General features: G+C 37.6%; 1 protein-coding gene across 14 annotated transcripts in view; it reads left to right on the top strand.

Moving 5' to 3' along the window:
* The window catches only part of Nckap5 (NCK associated protein 5), a 953,350-nt gene that overhangs the window by 626,527 nt on the left and 306,812 nt on the right, over positions 1-20,011 (top strand). For all 14 annotated transcript variants that reach the window (XM_048810448.1, XM_048810447.1, XM_048810455.1 and 11 more), the window contains one exon: positions 15,291-15,378. In XM_048810448.1, the coding sequence (XP_048666405.1) occupies positions 15,291-15,378 (88 nt within the window). The remainder of the gene's footprint in view (positions 1-15,290; positions 15,379-20,011) is intronic.

Genomic DNA, 20,011 nt, shown 5'->3' with positions numbered 1-20,011 from the left:
CCAATTCTCGCTCTGTATTGAAGCCCTTTCTGCCTCCAGTAGCCCTGCTTATTAGCTGCTGTGCAGTAATGACAGCTCCTATTGCAGGCTATGGCTCTGTCCATGTTCACCCATAAGAACACTGACATTTGATTTACTCAACTTCACTAATCAATTTCTTGCTTTTAAAAAAGCTGCAATATCATTTCAGAGCCCCTATTATAGCCTAACAAGATATAGATAATTAAGTCCTGTGGGACCCATGTTCTGACCAGTTAGTGAAGAATGGCCCTCTCCCTCTGCTTCACAGTCTAAGGAAAGTCTTTGCACTTTACAGTTAAATCTGCTCTTCTTTCAGCACAGTCCTTTGTATGGGGAAGCCAAGAGCAACAGGAAGCAAGTCAAACATGCTACTTATTGTTTGGTTTCTAACTTTCATGTAGTATAGGTACTATTGTCTTTACCTAGATTACAATATAAAGTCCCTTGCAGAGGTCTGAAAAGTTTCTTAAGTTCATCTAGAGGGAGGGGAAAAAGGACTTCTGATTCCCAGTCTGAAAATCCCAAGGTAGCACAGCTATGGGATAGAAAATAGTTAATAATACATATCATTATCTGTGTGGTGTCATGATTTCTAGCAGTATGATCAACATAGTACCTGATCATGCATCGTTTCCATTTTTAAAATCCTATCACTTGCTATCTTACTATTTATCTGTACTCTCCCTTATTTTTTTCTTTTATACTATATTTGAGAATTGTGGTTTTTTTCTCTACTGCTTTTAAATATAAAAGAGAATTTTATTTTCAAAGTTAGTTTTAGTGTATAGATTTTTTTTCTGCCCTCCCCCCCCAAGTATTCTTGCTGCTTTCTTTATTGTGCCATTGACAATTTCAGAATAAATGGGCACTATATTGGCCTAAAGTCACTGTATTTCCATCATATATTTCATCCGGCAGGAACATGCAATAAAAGTGCTATATAAAAGCTTGTGTTCCACGGTAAAAAAAAATACTTGAAGACAATTGACTTTTATTTAATGTCAACCTGTGGTTGGGGAGTTCTGCAGTTATTGGTGCTAATTTTATCATCACAGTTCTTTTTTAGTAACAGATATTCTGATGTGGTTATACTTTATTTCCTCATAGACACCCAAGGTCAAGAAGGACATATTCCAAAGACTAGGGAAAAATCTGAGCATCTCAAAGTGTCAGGGATAAGTACACAAGTTCATGGACCATAATGAGACAGTTATGCATGTGTACTCATGTGGGGAGCATTACCTTAAGGCCTCAGTTGACATTGTCTGAGATATAGTTAATAAACTCATATCAAACAGTGGGAATAGCTTCAATGTGTGCTGCCTGGTGGGAAGAGCCTTAAGTAGTTTAGCTAACAATGGATATATGAAGTTTTGCATTTGATTAAGTTCCCAATGCATGTCTCAAACTAAAATGGAGGGCTCTTACTTTCAGTAGGCATATGGATTGCTTTGCACTCACTTAAAGAACATTTCTCATTAAGGAAGCCCATAATAAGCAATTTCAAGTTTACGAACAAGATCATTAGTTATGATTGAAAGTCCCTTTTCCATCAAGCTAAATCCACTCAGTTATAAAAAGTGTGCCATATATCTATACCTCCTGAGGGCCTCTCATGACCTATCAGGCATATTTACCTCCTGGCATCCTCTTCTAGTGCTAATACCACTGTGGGGTAATGGTTTACGTCTTACACTTAGCAGTTTTTGTTTATTCATGTTACTAGTTGTAGCCCAAAGCACATTCTAGGCAGTCAAGAGATGATTACCAACTAACAAAATGAATAAATGAGTGAACAAACAAATGAGGAAATAATTATTTGAATTCTAGAAGGTATTATTTGTAAGCCTTGCACCATTGATATTAAAACTAGATTCATCTCAATGGGTTCTTCTCTCTGCTTTCAGCATCAAATATAGCTTAAATGAAGTAAAATGATATATAACCTCACAAGTGTGGAAGTTCAGGATAAACCAATACTGCATGTGTGATGTGAGTAATAAAAGACCTAAGAGATACATAGGAGTCTAATGAACTTACAGAATTCTCATGAAACTAGAAACCTATAGAGGAAATTGTTCTTCTAATATTGAAGAATGCCAAGTAGTATATGAATAAGTGGTTTAGGAGGAGATGAATGGTTAGAGATTCTCATAGGCTATTGTGCAAGAGCATGCTTATTGAAAAATGTGGATTCCTGGCTTCTGCTCACAGAGATCCATTCACTAAGCATCAGGAGGACTTAGGAATCTGGATTCTTAACAAGGAGCCTTCAGTGATTTTCCTCAGGGTCCCAGGGAACATATTGTTCAGTGGACACAGGAGAAACTCATGTGGGCCACAGTTATCAGGAAAACATAATTCTGAGGATGCACAGTATTTAGATAGGTAAGGAGGGAAGGTGAGGAATCTAATTTTTCTCTTGAGTAGCTGGCAGAAAAATCTCCATTCAAATACCAGATGATTATGATGATTGGCAAAAAAAAAAACACTTTGTGAAATTCCAGTGTAATGCGTATAACTCTGATGGCTCCTTTTTATGTTTTTCATCTTACATAGAGGCATATTTTTAAATTGACTTCTCTTTCCCTAGCTTTCACTTTAACCTGTTAAATTTTGACAAGTTTTTCACACTCCAGAGTTTCCGAGGATCGGGCATGCCAATTAGTGCCCAAACTTGTGCTGTGATATTTTAAACAATGAATAGTGGGTAAAGGCTAGTGTAGTGGCAACAAGACTTCCTCTGACAACACCATCAAGCAACCACTTCTTCGATTACTAATAAAATTTGGAAAGTGATTAGATTTGTTTGCAAGTCCAGGCTGCTTCTGCATGTTTATAGATATTTGCTATGAAATAGGCTGCAAACAAAATATGTCCATCAACTATCATACTGAAGACTTGATAGCGTATTCTTCATAGCAGTGAAGACTTTGAAGTTGTGATTAAAAATTCCCCAATGAGATGGAACATATCTGCGGACAATTCAGAGAGATCAGAGAGACTAATTGTGTAGGTTGGCAGTCAATTTGGCATGAATGAAAGAAGGTGACAATCATTATTGAGCAGGGCAGTAAGAGAAGAACCTTGACAGGGACAGCTAAGCTTCAACCAAGGGAGCAAATAACACACAATGGAGAAAGGCCAGCAAGAGTGGCACTTCTTTGCCTCACTTGAACTTTGGCCCTTAGTCACTTGGAAGTAACTATAAAGTCAGAAAGCTGACCAGCTAGCTGATCATCATGCAGTAGTTCCTTGGATGCCTTAAATCGTGACCATGCAGATATGGAAGGCATTATATTAGCACAAGTTTCTGATGTTTTTTTTTTCTCCTTGTTGGGTATTCCTGGAATTTGATTTACCAGTTACTTTAGCAGTTGGTTGGACCAACTAACTAGTACAAGCCAAAGGCTCTTAAACCAAAGTGTCAGCTTTGACAATAGGAAGAGAATACCTCAACAATGTTCTCCAGTTCCTCTTTCTATCCCATGTTGATTGTATCATGCTGAGAAGAGGGGACAGGGGGAAACATCCGAGTTATTTCTTTGACAAGAATTGTATTATATTTGTTATCCAAAACAAGGCAAGTTTCATAATGAAAGGCATGCTATTACTATGTTAGAATAATAGACATGAACTGGACAGTCGTAGGAAGTCAGGACACAGAATCACCCTACCTATGGAAGACAACTGACTGCTGAGGTGCTCAGATTTTGTGTCAGTAAGAAACTCAGCTATTAGTTCACCAAGATGTTGAGGTTGTTGATTACTGCAGCACAACCTAGCCTATCCTGACTAACATAGTAGGTTTGCCTCCAAACTAATGATTTCCTGAAACTTGGAAATGAGTGCATTCCCCTTGTGCTTTCAAAAAAAGCAAAAGAGTTGGTGCCTGAATAAAGGGTTAACTTTTTTGACTGATGCTTCCAAGGAGCTAGTTTTCTGCTCTTCTTACCTAAGGACTAACAGATAATTTATAGTACCTTAGACCCCAAAAGGGCCTATTTTATTTTATTTTTTATTTTTTTGTTTTGTAGTTGTAGATGGATGGCATGCCTTTATTTTATTTACTTATTTTTATGTGGTACTGAGGATCAAACCTAGTGCCTCACTCATGCTAGGCAAGTAAGTGCTCTGCCACTGAGCTACAGCCCTAGCCCCTAAGGACTATTTTTAAAGCCATAATTGATTCAAGTACCAGTTCATACAGAATTTTATATTTTGTTACATTGCATCTTCATAACATCTTGCTGAGTTAAGTAGGACAGACAAGCATGATGTAACCATTTTACAGATAATGAAACTGAGACTTAAAAAATGGAAGTGATTCCCCTGAGATACACAGCTGGTAAAAACACCTCCATTAGGATCCGATACCTATACCACTTTAGGGAGTCCAGGGAGTTGAGGTTCTAGTGACCATCAGGAGTTGAGGCCCTAACCCCTAGGAGGATTCGGTAACACAACTTTTAAATGTGTGCTTTGGATTATCATATCTGCTTTCTTAATTGAAACCACTCTGAAATATTGCAGAGCAAAAACATCACCCAAAGCCTATGAATTAAATAGTGAGCCTGGTGAAAAAAATATTTTATTGACATCCATGAGGCTATAGAGGCCACTTCTGAGAATTTTTAAAGCATCTCTTTCCCATGATTGTACCTTCTTGTCCAGAAAATTTAACACTATAATTTGATCCCAAATTAAACCAGTTATATTTTCTTGCCCTTCTTCTGCACTCTCATCAAGTAAATTAACAACAGATTAACACCAGCTACATAGAGTGTTGATTTGGATATTATTCAGATCCAAGGTGACTGCTGGTTTGACCTCTATAAGCTTTAATAACTAAACAACTTGTCAGTGTGCAAGAACAAAAAGCAAAAGAAAAAACTCATTAAGATATACAAAATAAAAATTCAAAAGTGGGTTTGGAGATAAGAATAGAGTCCAATCTTGTCATTCAATTCTTAATTTTATCTGAGTCAAAATTCCAAACAGAGGTTGAAGCAGGATGGAACAGAGGGTGGTCTGTTGGGGTATTCTAGGGAGTATGACCCATCCGATGAGGAGCCAGGTTCAACTGGGGAGAAAGACAAAACTCATGTGAAACAAAGTGAACCCCATTTTTAGTGCCTAAATTACATTTCTAAATTCAAACTTTGAAAAGCATGGCACATATTGAGAGAAGAAATCTTAGTTGTCTAGTTCTCATTCTATTTTTCCTTGGGCAATGGAAAATTATTAACTTTTCATTTTAAAAAATAAAGAAAATAAGGCTCTTAAGTTTTTACGTTAGTTTTCTAGAACAGGACACTCTCTAATTAAAGTTTAATGCATATCTTCATGATATATTAAAATATTTTTATTCCTACAAAATTTGCCAATAAAATGTATGAGGACCAATAACAAATTGATTTTCTGTTACTTGCCAAGTTCCTCCAACTTTTTAATAGTGAGTTATAAATATCTATCCCCAAATAATACTTTTATCATAAAAGTATTCACTTTGCAATTCAGAGTTCTTCTTGAGCAGTTTCAGGCTCGAGAGATATTTGTGCATCAGACTATTCAAGAAAATAAAATACATGGAACTCAAGACAGGTCTCTTTGTGGAATGTCATTATTTTTGAAGACTTCTATGAGTCATATTACAAGGGTAGTTTGGAGCTGAATGGATGATTTCCTAAGACTGGACATGGGAGACAACATTAGCTTTATTAACTGTTTTGTGTTAATAAAAATATATTATTAATTAGTACATTAACTTAAAATCTAGCTGCATTTAGGGAAATAATTCATTTTGTAGACCTCTGGTGGTTTCTTGGAGCGTCTTCCCACTGTTTGACCTGGATAGTTGAATCTTGGGAGGTATGCTTCTCCTCTGTGACATCCACTTGTATACAGGGAGTCTTCTCTCTTCTCCCTCTCTCCCTACCCACAAATGAATGCAACTCTACAAACATGTGCATCCATAAATTTAATTTTGTATTCTGTCACTTTTGAGCAGAACATTTGGGACTCATGTGTTACCATTCAGGCGATTCCCATCCACACTCCATGTGGAAAATGGAACTCATTCTTTGAGTGCATATCTCTACTTCTTTGCCCTCTCTCCGTTGATGCCTCTTCATGCAGTGAGCTCCCCTTGCAGGATCAGTACAAGTCTGCCTTGGAGAAAATTTATGTCGCTTTCTGCTCACATACAGATGGCCCTGGAGTGAATATGATGCAGTAATTCAAATCGGACAAGCACCTTTCGATCTGTTTATGAATGGTGTTGCATCGCCATGAGTGAATTAGAGTATTGTGGTTTCTGGGCAGTGGTATTATTCTTGCAAAATTTGTGCTGAATTAAAAATATATATCACCTAGGAAAGAAATAAGAAACTCCAGCCCTCCAATATTTATCCAGACTGAGTTTCAGTTCCAATGTAGTTTTCAGTTATCCTCACTGTAGATTTACTGTTCCTAACTATTGCAGTGGGGATAAGCAGCGATTGTGTTAAGAACATCTCAGTCACAACCGACCTGGGGATTGCTCCTTCTTACGTGCTTAAAAGTGCTAGCTTCTAAAGAAGGAAACTCATTTTCTATGGAGGCAAGTTGTGCAGTTGGGCAGAACCCAGTTCAAAACCAGCAAAGTTTCCAGATGAACAGTTTCCTCTTGGAATTGAAAAATAGTCAGCTTTTCTTTTTAGTCTCTCTTTCTCTCAAGGAAAGATGTGCGCTGCAATTCAGATGGGAAATAGGATGGGTTGTTGAGGAATGCAATGGAAGTAGAATATGAAAAATGACACTAAAGAGCAAGTGACATCAGAGGCAGTGCAAATTATGTTCTTCATTAAGGTAGTTCTCCTGTCCTTTCCCCCAGGGCATTAGAGCAATGGACTGTCTGGGCAGAGTTCAGTCTTCCAGGAGTATAACAGTGGTAAAGGGTGTCCAGGCTAGGGACTGAATCAAGAACCCTGGCTTTGTTAGAGTAAAGTACTAACTATCAAAGCTAATTAGTTGAGTTGAAGCATATGAGCAGTCAATGTGACAAAAAGAACAAAATAAGAAATTTGGTTTGTTTTACCAAGGACCAGGCGCCCTACATCTCAGCCCCATGTGTCATACCTAGAAACTAAACCCCTACCCGACCTAGTCCTATTGGCAGTTACTACTTCTTTCTGGCTAGTTATAACTTTCTTTGGTATAGTTGTGTTGGAATTGACAATACAAGGAGTCAGAGAATGAATAAGTGAAAAAAAAATGCATGTATTCATTTACCCACAATAGAACTTTTCAAGTACCTACTCAGTAGTGGCAGCTGTCCTTAGTCGCTAGGGATAAAATAAAAAAACAAGGCACAGGCACTGACTTCAAGAAACTCAGAGATCATTAATAAGGTGCTATCACACCGTGACAGAGGAGAGTCAGAGTGTAAAGAAAGCACAAAGGGAGAGGTTTCCTTAGTAAAGAAGAGGTCAAGACTTGGTGAAGTGTTTTCTATGGCATTTGAGTGGACTTGAGAGTGCCCTGTGGGCAGGACATTTGTTTCCATGAATAGCTGGTATTAAATGCTTTGACAAGTATTTATTTGGGCTCCAGGTTATAATAAAAATATATTTTAAAAACGCTGGAGTCTATCACTGTGCATTAACCTGGATCTAGAAGGATTTTAATCTAATTGAGAGAAAAGGTTGACCAATGCAAATTTTCAAGTAATAAGAGCCCATTGAACCAGATGTCAGCACATGATAATAATGTAGCAGAGATGTTAGCACCTAGTCAAATAAGCACCAAACACCAGAGTGTTTTAAGTTTTCATTTAAAGACTGTTATGGAACAGAAAGAAAAGGTTGTAGAGTCAATACCAAGTCAATACCAAGTCTACCATGAGTGGGTATATAACCTCGAATGAGTTCCCTGTTCTCATTAAACTTCAATTTATGCATTTGTTAATAAATGAAATAATATGCATGAAAATACATAAAAACACACATGCAGATAGTATACCTGCCCTTGACTAAGTATACTAAGGATTATGTCATACTGTGTCTGCCATACAGTGGCCATATCACAGTAATATATATTGTTTAAAGATCAATGTGATGTTCTACATTTTCATCATGAATATTTGTGTTTTTCTTCAGTTGTTTTTATGAATTCAAAGAAAATGAAGGAAGGAATACTCAATTTCCATAAAATAGAAATATGCAATAAGACATTGAGAGTATTGAGAGTATTCAGGTATATAAAATAAGGATTACCCAAAACCCTTTATTCTCCTACCTTTAACCTGTGAAGAGTCAGGTCTAGATGATTGAGATCATGAAGCTGTCCCAGTGTGTACTTAAAATACTTCAATCCCATCATCTATAACCTTCACCAAAAGATTGGCATTAGAAAAGGAGGGAGACAAGATATCTGAGGTGTCAGGAGAAGGCACCCCTCTACCAGTGCTGGAGAGAGCTGCAAGAAGCATAAGGGGCAACAGATGCTTTAGGTGTAGATTAAGTGAGGAGAGGGGCAATTACTTCATTGCATCCCATAGATGATTCTAGAAAAGGATCACTCATTCCTGTGCTGTGGTCCTCATGAACTGGGGCACAACCATGTCCATTATGCTCCAATATGCTCATGCAGAAAAGAGGCCCTTTCCAGGCTGCACTAGTTCCATGTTGTTAGAAGCATAAAGGAGACCAAGGGAGCCCACTTTGGAGTCTGTGGTGGTAGGGCAAGTGTTCACAAGCTGAGCAGAGGTCATGACAAGATTCGGGGCACTACAGCTTTCAGCAGCAAAAAAAAAAAAAAAAAAAAAAAAAAAAGTTTATTCGTAAGTGGGTGCAAGGACATTAGGCTTCAAACAAGCAGAAGAAAAAGACTAGGTGCCTTCCCAGCCTCAGAACCTTCAGAGGCAAGGCCAACAACAAAGCTGTCAACAAAGGGATTCCCTCCAGAGACAAGATAATACCACACTCAAGTCCCCTACTCTCCATAGACAATGTCCATCAAACTAGACTTGGATATACTAGGAACCATCTGTGGAAAGATGTAGTGTGCCTTTCTCCTTCTGAGAGAATAAGCATTTTTATCAAAAAGAGAAATGGTCTTTGTAAATAAACTTTGTCAATAATTCTTTTTTAAGAGAGAGAGAGAAAAGAGAGAGAAAAATTTTTAATATTTATTTTTCAGTTTTCGGTGGACACAACATCTTTATTTTATTGTTATGTGCTGCTGAGGATCAAGCGCAGCACCATGAGCGCATTACTGCTTGAGCCACATCCCCAGCCCTGTCAATAATTCTTTACAAAAATTATTAAAAAAAAAACCACAGGAAATTTGAAATAATTTTACAGTGAACCCCCTGTACAAAAGTTATATTCTTCAACTCACTTTCTGTCCATCATTGTCTTATTTCTGATGCATTTCATAATGAGTTTTAGGTGTCTTGCCACCAAATATTTGAGCAGGTATATCATTAACTAGAATCCCATATTTGTTTGTAGTTCATTTTTTTCCTCTTAAGATAAAATTTGCATACAATGAAATACATAAATCTTAAATGTAACATTGAATGGTTTCTGACAAATGCATACATGTGTGCAGTTCAAGCCCCTAGGGAGGTACAGGACATTTACTGTCTTCATGTCTCTCCCCACTTAGTCTCTGCTGCATCCAAGGAAATCATGCTTACATTTGCCACCATAGGTTAATTTCACCTGTGCCTGATTAGTACATTTGTAGTTTTACTGCATTTAGTGTATCATTTGTACTTTCTTTAACTTGGTATGATATCGTTGAGGTTCTTCCCATGTTTCATGCATGGAAGGACAATTGTTCTTTTTGATTATTGACTAATATTCCAATATAGGAAATATATACCATTGATACATGTTGATATATCTGAGTGTTTTTTTTTTTTTTAATTTGCTTAAACATCTATCATGTTAGGCTAGAGTTATAATTTAATCTAGTACTTGGGACAAAAGTAAATGTTAATCAGCATGTGAAGGATTAAGAAAAGACCACTCTGATTACATATAAAAATAAATGAATGTCATTTCTTTTTGAACATCTAAGCTATAGAGTGCTTAAATCTTTTAACTCTACGGCATGGGCATCCACTGAGAGAGCTCATATTTCATTATAACAATTTCTTTTCTCCCAGCATATCTGAGAAGTATGCTTGTCTTCATTATGGCCATTAACCTTAGAGGATGAGTACCGTTCTCCACATGGGGTCACGTCATTGTCATGATCTCACAGGGAGGAGGCTGGGGTAAAGCAGAGGCACTGCGGTGACATTAGCCCTTGTCACTCTTTCTAATGTAACCTCAGCCCCTTTCTTTCTGTCATTAAAATGAGGTTCAATCGTGAAACTCATTGCTTAAATTGGCACACTTTTCTCAAAGTGAGAAGATGGGGAGTCAAATACAGTGAAACAGGAGGAAAAGCAATTTGTAAGTCGCAGCAGCAGCTCTTGACAAACTTCATGGTAAGGGAGAATAAAAGACTGTAATGTGTGCTTTTAGCAAAAGCGGATGGGCTGTAGTCTTGCAGCTTCTCACCTGACTAAAAGAATATGAGTGAGACCATTGTTGATTTCATTATTTAATTGCTATTTTCTTGATCATCAAGTACACATTAGAGTCGTTTTTTGAAACAATGACTTGGTTTGGTTCAGCCTTCAATTGAAACAGACTCATCAGCTCCCAGTTTGAGCTAAGAAAAGAGGCTTTTTGTTCTGTTTGTTTTGTTCTATTTCTGTCAAAAAAAAATGAAATTATGCCCAACTGAGGACTGGATGATAGGAGTGACAAAAGACTACTTCAGTTTAACGTCCTCATCGATTCCTTCAAGTGTCATTAGGGAGACAGAGGGCTAGATCTTGGGAGGAAGGGATGTGGGAAAGCTCAGTTTTTCCTATTAGAATGAACAGCTCCTCATGTGCCTCAGAGTCATGTTTTCTAACACAACTATCATTATTGAGTCAAGATCTTCAGGGTCCAAGTCATAGTCTATGATTATGGGGATAATGCCCCTGATGTTATCAGGTCCTATATGATTAGGTGTTTTCTTGGGGTTCAGGGAATTATTATGTTTTTTTTTTATTTTTTTTATTGGTTCAAAACATTACAGCACTCTTGACATATCATATTTCATACATTAGATTCAAGTTGGTTATGAACTCCCAATTTTACCCCGTATACAGATTGCAGAATCACATCGGTTACACATCCACATTTTTACATAATGCCCTATTAGTAACTGTTGTATTCTGCTACCTTTCCTATCCTCTACTATCCCCCCTCCCCTCCCCTCCCATCTTCTCTCTCTACCCCATCTACTGTAAACATTTCCTTCCAGAAGGAATGTTCTTTGGTGTCCAGAGAGTCCCCGACAATGAGACATTAGAGGCAACACAATGACAAGTACCCTGTCATCTGCACTTGAAAGGGGGACACTAGCAAAGGTGGAGGGACCCCTGTCAGCAGGGAGAGAGCTGAATTACTGTAGCTCATTGCTCACTAATCCTGCTCTTGAGAGATTTTTGAATTGTTGCTTTTCTTATGCAATATTATCTAAAGTCCTATTTATCTCATTTTAAGTTAGCACTCCTACAGTTTTTACTTCCCTCCAAGGAAATACTATATTAAAAAATTATTCATTAACTAATGTGTACCATAATAAATGTGATTCATTTTTAATAAAAATTCCTGCATTTTTACCTTTTTGACCTGAAGCATGCTGTTTGCATAGGCATTTGACTTATTTTCCTCTGGCTTGCCTGAAAGTTGACTTTAAAAAAGGAAGTTCACTTCATGTGCATTAAAACTTATTGCATCTCACTAGGTGTAAATTTGTTCTATATGTTTTTAGTTAAAACAGTGACTTGACCAATATTTAGGAAAAAGAGGACTGAGTATCCCCTGGGGAGAATGACAACCCATTAATTAAGATTAGTGTTTAAGGATAATTCACACCTAGCAGCCTCTTAGAAATAAATAATCCAATGTGGGAAAGGGAGGCTGTGGGTATGCCATGTGCTCACTGGTAATGCCAACCCTCATATCAGTTATAAAAATAATGAAATGAAGCAACATGTCATTGGGCATCAAATGCCATTGGACAATTCTTCATGATCTCTGATTTTCAAGCAAATAGAGGTTTGCTAAATGAAAATGAAAAGATGTTACCAGGGGATAAATAATGATATATTCTCACTAGATTTGAAACATTGTTTCTGTGACCAGATTGATAAAGGTTATAAAACAGCACTACAGCTTGATTTTTTTCACCAAGGTTTGGGGTGGGTCCCCGATCCTCTATTCCAACCTGTAGGTCAAACATGAAACTGGTTTTAATTCACATAAGGCAGAGCCAGAAAAGTGTTCACAGTGTTACTTAGAGTCCTAGACTGCTTAAGATTAACAATTTCCTATCTATCCCTAGTTTTTTTTTCCTTTTGTAAAATTATAAATCTTAGAAGAATTGGGAAAGGTGAATAGGTATTTTTCTTTTTGATCCAGCATCTTAAGCATGGAGCTTCTAACTTCAGCAATAATTCCTCAAGATAAGCACTGAGACAAAATTATATTTTAACTTAGTAAAGAAGGTGGCATAGTTTTATTTTAACCGACTTCTAACTACTGGGCCACATGTAGTCTGGGTTGTTTACAAATGAACAAACTCAGGATCAAAATAAGGAATTCAGCTTCTGTGCTCAAGTGAGAAGAAAGTAGGCTGCAGTCCTGCATCACTTGATGGGGACACATTCTGAAGAAGGCATCCTTAGGTGATGTCATCATGGTGTCAACATCATAGAGTATGCCACACAAACTAAAACAGCTATCTGATAAGATCTTAGGAGACCAGCATCATGTAGGCAGTCTGTTGTTCACTAAAACATCACTGACACCATCAATGCAGCATATGACTGTAATCAACATTGGAAACCCAGAGGAGTATTTTCTGAACAGCCATGAGCTAGCAGATTAGGCAAGTTTAAGAACCGTTATTATTACTGTCTTTGATAATGAAATATTTGGCAAATGTCATGGAAAATCTACTACCACTCAAGAGGTTGTACACATAAAATGAAATCTTTCATTATTTATAGTAATTCCCCAAATGTCGATGAGATCAAGTAGAAAGAGACCACTGTTAACAGTTTAATACTAACTCTCTATCCAACTCACTATGATTCCTTCAGTTAGCTATCTAACCTTCCTGTGTCTCAGCTTTCTCATCTGCCAAATACATATAATGATATTTTAAAAGTATATGAGTATATATTATAAAAGTATATATACATATACTTAAAATGTGTACCTTAATTCATTTTATGAAAATGAATTTAAAAGGTTATATATATGCTTTTAAAATATCATTATATATAATTTACATTGAATGGATTGCACACATATATGTATGCATTACATGCCTATTTATATATGTACAAATACATATTTATGTACTCATGTTCATACATATTTATATTCATATTTATATGTTTATACATATTTATATATGTACATATTTATATGCATAAATGATTAATAGATGAGAGTTCTCTGGCAAGTTAAAAGTATTATTCAATTTTGAGTTATTATTAATAATGTAAGACTTGTGGAAATATAGGGAACAGCCTCTGCTTGCCCAGCTGGCTGTGGGAAGTAGTGTAAAATGTGAGGTCACAAATCATTTTTTGAACACTCATAGTCAATGTCTGCTATCATCTGCAAAGCCTGAATGGGCCCTGGTACCATCCCCTGAGAAGGCAGAATTTCCTCAATAACTCATCCAGGTTTGGATGTACCAGTTTATTCACAGTTTCTTTACTCTGCTGTTAAATACTTAAAAAACAAATGTTAGAAAGACTAGCATTTGGACCTAGTCTGCCCTGGTTACTGTAATAACCTGTCCCCCAGAGGGGATTTACATAGGCCTTCTAGAGAGCCCTTAGTTTGTCATACTGGAAGTCCTTGGTAAGAGGGAGAAGTTGGACCAATTTGCTTTTCTCCACAACTGTCTTATACTGGTGTCCTATTGAGTCACAAAAGCATACATTTCAGGTTGGGACTAGGAAAGAAAACCAACTCAGGTCCAGGGCAAGAATGCACAGTGCTCAGCTTGCTGAGTTCTGGCATTTGAATACTTATGAGTGGCCCAAGGACAAAGGCATTCCAGCAGTCTTAATGCATTTGGTGAATGCCTGGCGCAGAGTAAATACTTCCTCTTTTTATAATGAATCGATGAATGTGAACTGTCTAGTGAATACCCACTTTATTCATAATGGGGGGACACATAGAGGAATATGACAGTCTTATATTGAATGTTGTCATTTACTCCAGAAGATGAAACATGAGTATAGGAAATACTTGACTATTTAAATAAAGTTTTTTAGGTGATCAAATAAATGATTTAATGTATAGGCAAAAGAATCCAGACAATTTAAGAGGTATCTTAGGAAGTGGGACTTGAGGGGGATTTGGAAAGAATGTTTGGGATATGGGAAGATGAAAGGAAGTTGCCATTCCAGTACTAGTAATGGCATAAGCAAATGTCTAGAAATGCAAACAGGTATTACTTTGGAGCCCTGGGAGGTTAGTATTTAAAACAAAACAGGGTGTGACACATTGTGATGTAACCTGTGGAAATATTCATAAATGTGTACAAAATTGTATATGAAAAGATGTTGATTGTCTGAATTAGCAAAAATTGTGAAGCAATTTAAATTCCATCAGTAGGAAATGGCTAAATAACCACTGGTACATTAACACCATCAAATACGCTAGGAAATAGTTGAGAAGAATGAAGCAAGTCTTTGTGTGCTGACATACAAAGGCCACCAAGGAAAGACCTGACAGTGTATTAATGGAGAGAATGCATTTATGTAATACCTGTTAACTTTGAAAATTGATTTTAAAAAAATCAAAGTGGTGCTTCAGGAAGATTAATGTGATGGCATTGTACTGAATTAAAAGGGAGTGATTAGAAGTGAAGAGAAATGTTAAGGAGACGTGTGCAGGAGCGCAGATGTCCACCGCCAAGGGTGGAGACCTAGCTAGTAAAGAGAAAAAGAACCCAGAGATACATATTCTGATGAATGATTATGAAGGACTTCATGACAGATTTTAAATTAGAGGATAAAGAAGAGAGAACAATTATTCTCTGGCCTAAATGTAGGAAATACACCCTGAAAAGTGATTGCTAATAACTGGGACAGACTGGTGCTAATAGGAAACCTTTAAGAAATGTTTCATGTTTTTGTTTCACAGGATGGAAGAAACAGTACGAAATCTATTGCAGAGTCAAGGACCTACAGAGCAGAAGAGAGAAGAATCTGTTAACATAATGACCTATCAGGTACACCATGTTTCTGACTCTTGGCTGTGTATCGGTTGGCTTGTTTTTCTTGCTGATAGCCACGTAGTCACCTCTGGTTTGAGGAATTAAATGCATGTTTAGTTGTCATTTTTTCTTCCCTTAAACTCCTACTTTGAAACAGATCACAAGATTTGATTGTAGTAAGATGCAAAAATATAGTGAAACAGGGAGACTTATAAAGGTAGTGCATTGCCCTGTGGTCAGGGTTATGAGAGAGGTATCTGCAATGTTCTCCGGGACCACAGGAGAAGCAGTGACTCATCCTGTCTGAGGAGCTGAGGAGTGCTCACCAGAGGTGTGACATTTGAGGTGAGTTTGAAGAGGAGAGAACGAGGGGAAGGGCATTCCTGATCATGGGGAACCTAGACTAAGGTGCAGTAGCCTCTTGACAGCAAGACCGTGAGGTTAAGTTCAGGGTAACTGAATAATGGCTTGGTGAGATATAGAATTTGATGATGAGACCAAGGGTATAAAGACCATGGTGAGTTCTGGATCTATATGGTGTGACCAGGAATCTGGCCCTTCACCTGGCAGTGTGGAGTCTAAAGAGGTCCAGAGAGTAAGGGTTCATTTAAGTAACAAGTCAATATCTTCTCTTGATGGTCGTTATCCCATAGTCCTTTGACACTAGCAAGGTGGCCAGGTTGGTGAGCAGGACATATAATTTGAATATGGCACCCATTGGATGATGAGGCTTGTGCAGGATGGAAAAGGGAAGTACAACAGAAATAGCACAGGGGCTCTATATGGATAGCTGCAGGATTTTTATTGGAGATCACTTAAAATCACAAATAGAGGCCTGACGTTCACTATACAACTATATATGGCAAGCTAAAAAAGCTAATGAAGGCAAGGAATTGGGCAGACATTTGAGATGACCACTGGAAAGCCCTAGTTTTACTAGTAAAAATCAAGTGAGTTTGGGGAGACAAGCACAGAAAGCCATCTTTTGAGGATAATTTTGCATGAATTATCTGAATTCATGAGTTCAGAGTTCTGCAACCCAGTGTATTATGAAGAGGAGAGGGAATGGGATCTGATAATAAAAATCAAGGTACCATGCAGGGTTTTGAGATTGTGGCATACTTAGATTTAAGGAGGCTGTGCTTAAATAGTTGACTCTTGAAACATACATGGGATGATTCTACAAAAATAAGGACAACTCTTCCCCATCTCCAGTGAACACACTGCAAGGAGTTGACTTGAGATATCTCAGAGGAAATTAAAATTAGCTCCATAAAGACAACAGAAAGTTCACTAGATCCTATTCCTAGCAGGAAAATCTTTTGAGGTGGATAAGAAGGGGTTATCAACAGAAAGCTCCTATTATTGTTCAAGGAATGTGTTCCTGAATTTTGTGGTATTCACAAAATTATTCAGCTTTTCCTTTAAGATGGCCACCTAAATTTAGGACATTTAAGTCCTACTAATCTGAATTATTCCTAGGTATGTGTATTTGCTTGGATAGAATGGTGAGATACAGGAAAAAATGTGGGACTTGACTGAACATTGACTAGTTCTGTTCAACCTAAAGGAATCATGAATCTGAAACAGGTCATTTTCTCCCCTCACAGGTAACACCAGGCTCCATTAAAACTAAACAATACCACATTTCACTTAGGCTTTATTTTTAATTTTCTCACTGTGCATTTCTTATCCAGATTCTTATTTCCTTTAGGTTATTGCCTCCCCAATCTCTCTTCCCATTATTAACCAAGTGTGTATTGGAGACTCTTATCATTATCAGAATTCACTTTGTGAAACTGGAAACTAGTTTGAAAATAGATACACTAATAAAACTGTGTTTTGAAAATATTCCCTCTCCAAAATTCAGTCTGTTGGTTTGGGGAAATGAGCTCTTCCCTCTAGAGAGAAGACAAGTTATTGAATGCTACACAAAGGGAATGTTGCAGTCATTGTTCTAATTGGTTATTGGTTCCTTGTCTGTAAAGTGGGAGAGGGACATGGGTTACATGACCTGTAGAGGTCATTTGTACATTCAACAAATATTTTTTGAATTTGTAAGACATGTGAGGCACAACCTTGTGCTCTTGGAATTTAGGAAATGAGCACAAAGAGAAGGGAAAAGGTGGCTGGGCAGCACTGAGTCCCAGGGAGGTCCCCTTCATCTCTTAAATTCATTAAACTATTATCATAATAGCAGAGTAATAGTTATCTGTGTGTGGGCCCATGATTTGTATGCATGAAAGGAGGCTGTGTTTTGTTCAAGGAGTATGTTCCTGAAGATCTCATGTGTTCTTTGATAATTTATGTCTTGTGTCATTCAACATGAATTCTCTTAAAGATGGTGGGTGTTTCTGTTCAGCAATCAAAGCATTCCCATCATGTTGCAATCAGGGATTTATAGTTTACCAACCTTGCCATTGTGCGGTTCTTGACTTTTATTTTAATTTGGAGAATTTGCATGATTTCAAGTTTTATGCATGAAGTGGTAGTAAATATTTTGTGGCCTTGATTTCCAGATTGCCTCATTCGGAGCCTGATCAAAAGTTACTCCACTTTTGTTCAATCAGTCCCCACAATTTTCGGTGGGAGAGCCTGACCCTATTCTCATTTTACAGGTATGGACATGTGGCTCAAGAAGCAGTGGGCACTTGCCTGAGGGTGCACATCTAGGAAGTAGCATAGAAAGAATGTGAACCCTGCTCAATCTGACTCCACAGCTCCTACACTGAGAAATTCTAGAGAAATTAAATGATAGGACCCAAATTACCCCATGGTGATTATTCAAAATGGGACCTGAACTGGGCCTGCCTGCTTTCTACTTATAACCCCTTCATCCCTCCATCACCCATTCATTCACTTGGTCTCTCATTCAAATGATAGTTATTCATTTATCTTCTTATGGAATTACGTTTGTTTCTTCTAGCTGCTATAACAAACTTACTGACTTAACACGGATTTGTTCCCTTTTAATTCTGGAAATCAAAAATCTTCAAGCAAGGTGTTGTTGGCAGGGCTACATTCTTTCTGGAGGCTTTCAGAGGAGAATCATTTTGTGCCCTTCACAAAATCTACCATTCCTTGGATTCTATCTTCAAAGCAAATCACTTGTCTCTGCTTTGTCATCACATTTTATTTTCCCAATTTTGCTTCCCTTGTCTAAGGATCCTATAACTACAGTGAGCTCAATTGGGTAATCCAAGTTCCTTATCTCAAGATTCTTGAATCCCATCTGCTCAGGAGTTTGAGGCAGAAGAATCTAAAACTCTAGATTCTGAAACGAAGGGTTGGATATGCAGCTCATTGGTAGATATCTGCTCAGCATGTTTGAGACCTTGGGTTCAGTCCCTAGTACTGAGATCCAAACAAATCTGCAGAGCCTTTGGCCATGTAAGGTCCCATTTTATCAGGTTTTAGGAATTGAGATGAACATCTTTGGGGAGGAGGGCATTTTTCCTTTTGCCACACTTGGTCATGCTCACTAGCCTAACAATGCCCAGCAGACATGAAGCTAAATTCTGGAGATTCAAAGATGCCTGACTTAGGCTCAATTTATATGTTACTGCAGGTCAGGAAAGGGAGAAAATAATCACATACCTTTAATGGTGTGAGAGAAGCCAGAATAGAAGCTTGCACAGCTTCTGTGCAAGGAGCATGCGCCATTGGGCCTACTGTACTGTTCTCCCTGGAGACTCCACCACCTGCCTTGGACTCATTTTTAATAACCAGTTTTCCTTTTGGGTTGTCTCTTAAAATGGACATGAGAGTCATGAGCTTCGTCATGAGTCCCATGGTCTTCATTTCTCAAACCATTTTATGTCCCTGGTGCTTTAGGATAGAGTCTATCTGTCAGGTCACATATATTTGATGCTATAGTTTGCAAAACACTGATACAAAATAGATCTCCTTTGTTTGCTCCAGCAGCCTCTAAAATAGATATTGTCATGCTCATCTTAGGACAAGGCTCGTAGAGGTCTGTTTGAACTCTGGCAGATGCTAAGTGCTAGAACTAGAAATAAGTCACAAATTCTCCTAGAGGAGATATAGAGAATTAGCTTGAACAATATCTGTGGAATATTTTTATGGCAGCAGGATAAAAAGTGGACACAGTTTAAAATCCCAGGTCACGAAGTCACTATTTCAAAATTGAAAAATAGAAAAACAAAGTAAAGTAAGAAAAAAAGTAAGTAAAAGTAAACTGAGATGTTAATAATCCACAAAAATGTTGAGTCTCATTTTCCCTGTGGGAGAGACAGCTGTCTGAGTAAGAGACATTATCATTATATTTAGGGCAGGTGCCATGCACACTTAGGACACACTTGTCTCATTAGAGGAAAATATAAGACCTGGAAAGATTGTCTTTAGAAGAGTCCGAGTTAGAATCATTCCCTTCTGCTCTGTTTGGTTTTTCAGCTCATTCTCTCTAGGTGTTTTAGGGTTTCTTATGTGTCATACATTCTTACCACACATATCACCATTTTATTGAATTAAGGAAATTTATGTTAGGAAAAAAATCACAATTAGACATGAGAGAGGGTAGTTAAAAATCAGTGAAATAGAGCAGCTGATTGGAGGGAGATGTCATTCTTCCAGTTTCATCTGTCCTCATGTATACACACAGCCCGGATATGTGAGATGTGAATAACCA

The sequence above is a fragment of the Marmota marmota genome, unplaced genomic scaffold (genome assembly GCF_001458135.2).
Source record: "Marmota marmota marmota unplaced genomic scaffold, marMar, whole genome shotgun sequence".
NCBI classification, from domain to species: Eukaryota; Metazoa; Chordata; class Mammalia; order Rodentia; family Sciuridae; genus Marmota; species Marmota marmota.
Note: the sequence above shows the minus strand (reverse complement) of the source record. Positions and strands in the feature narration are given on the sequence as shown.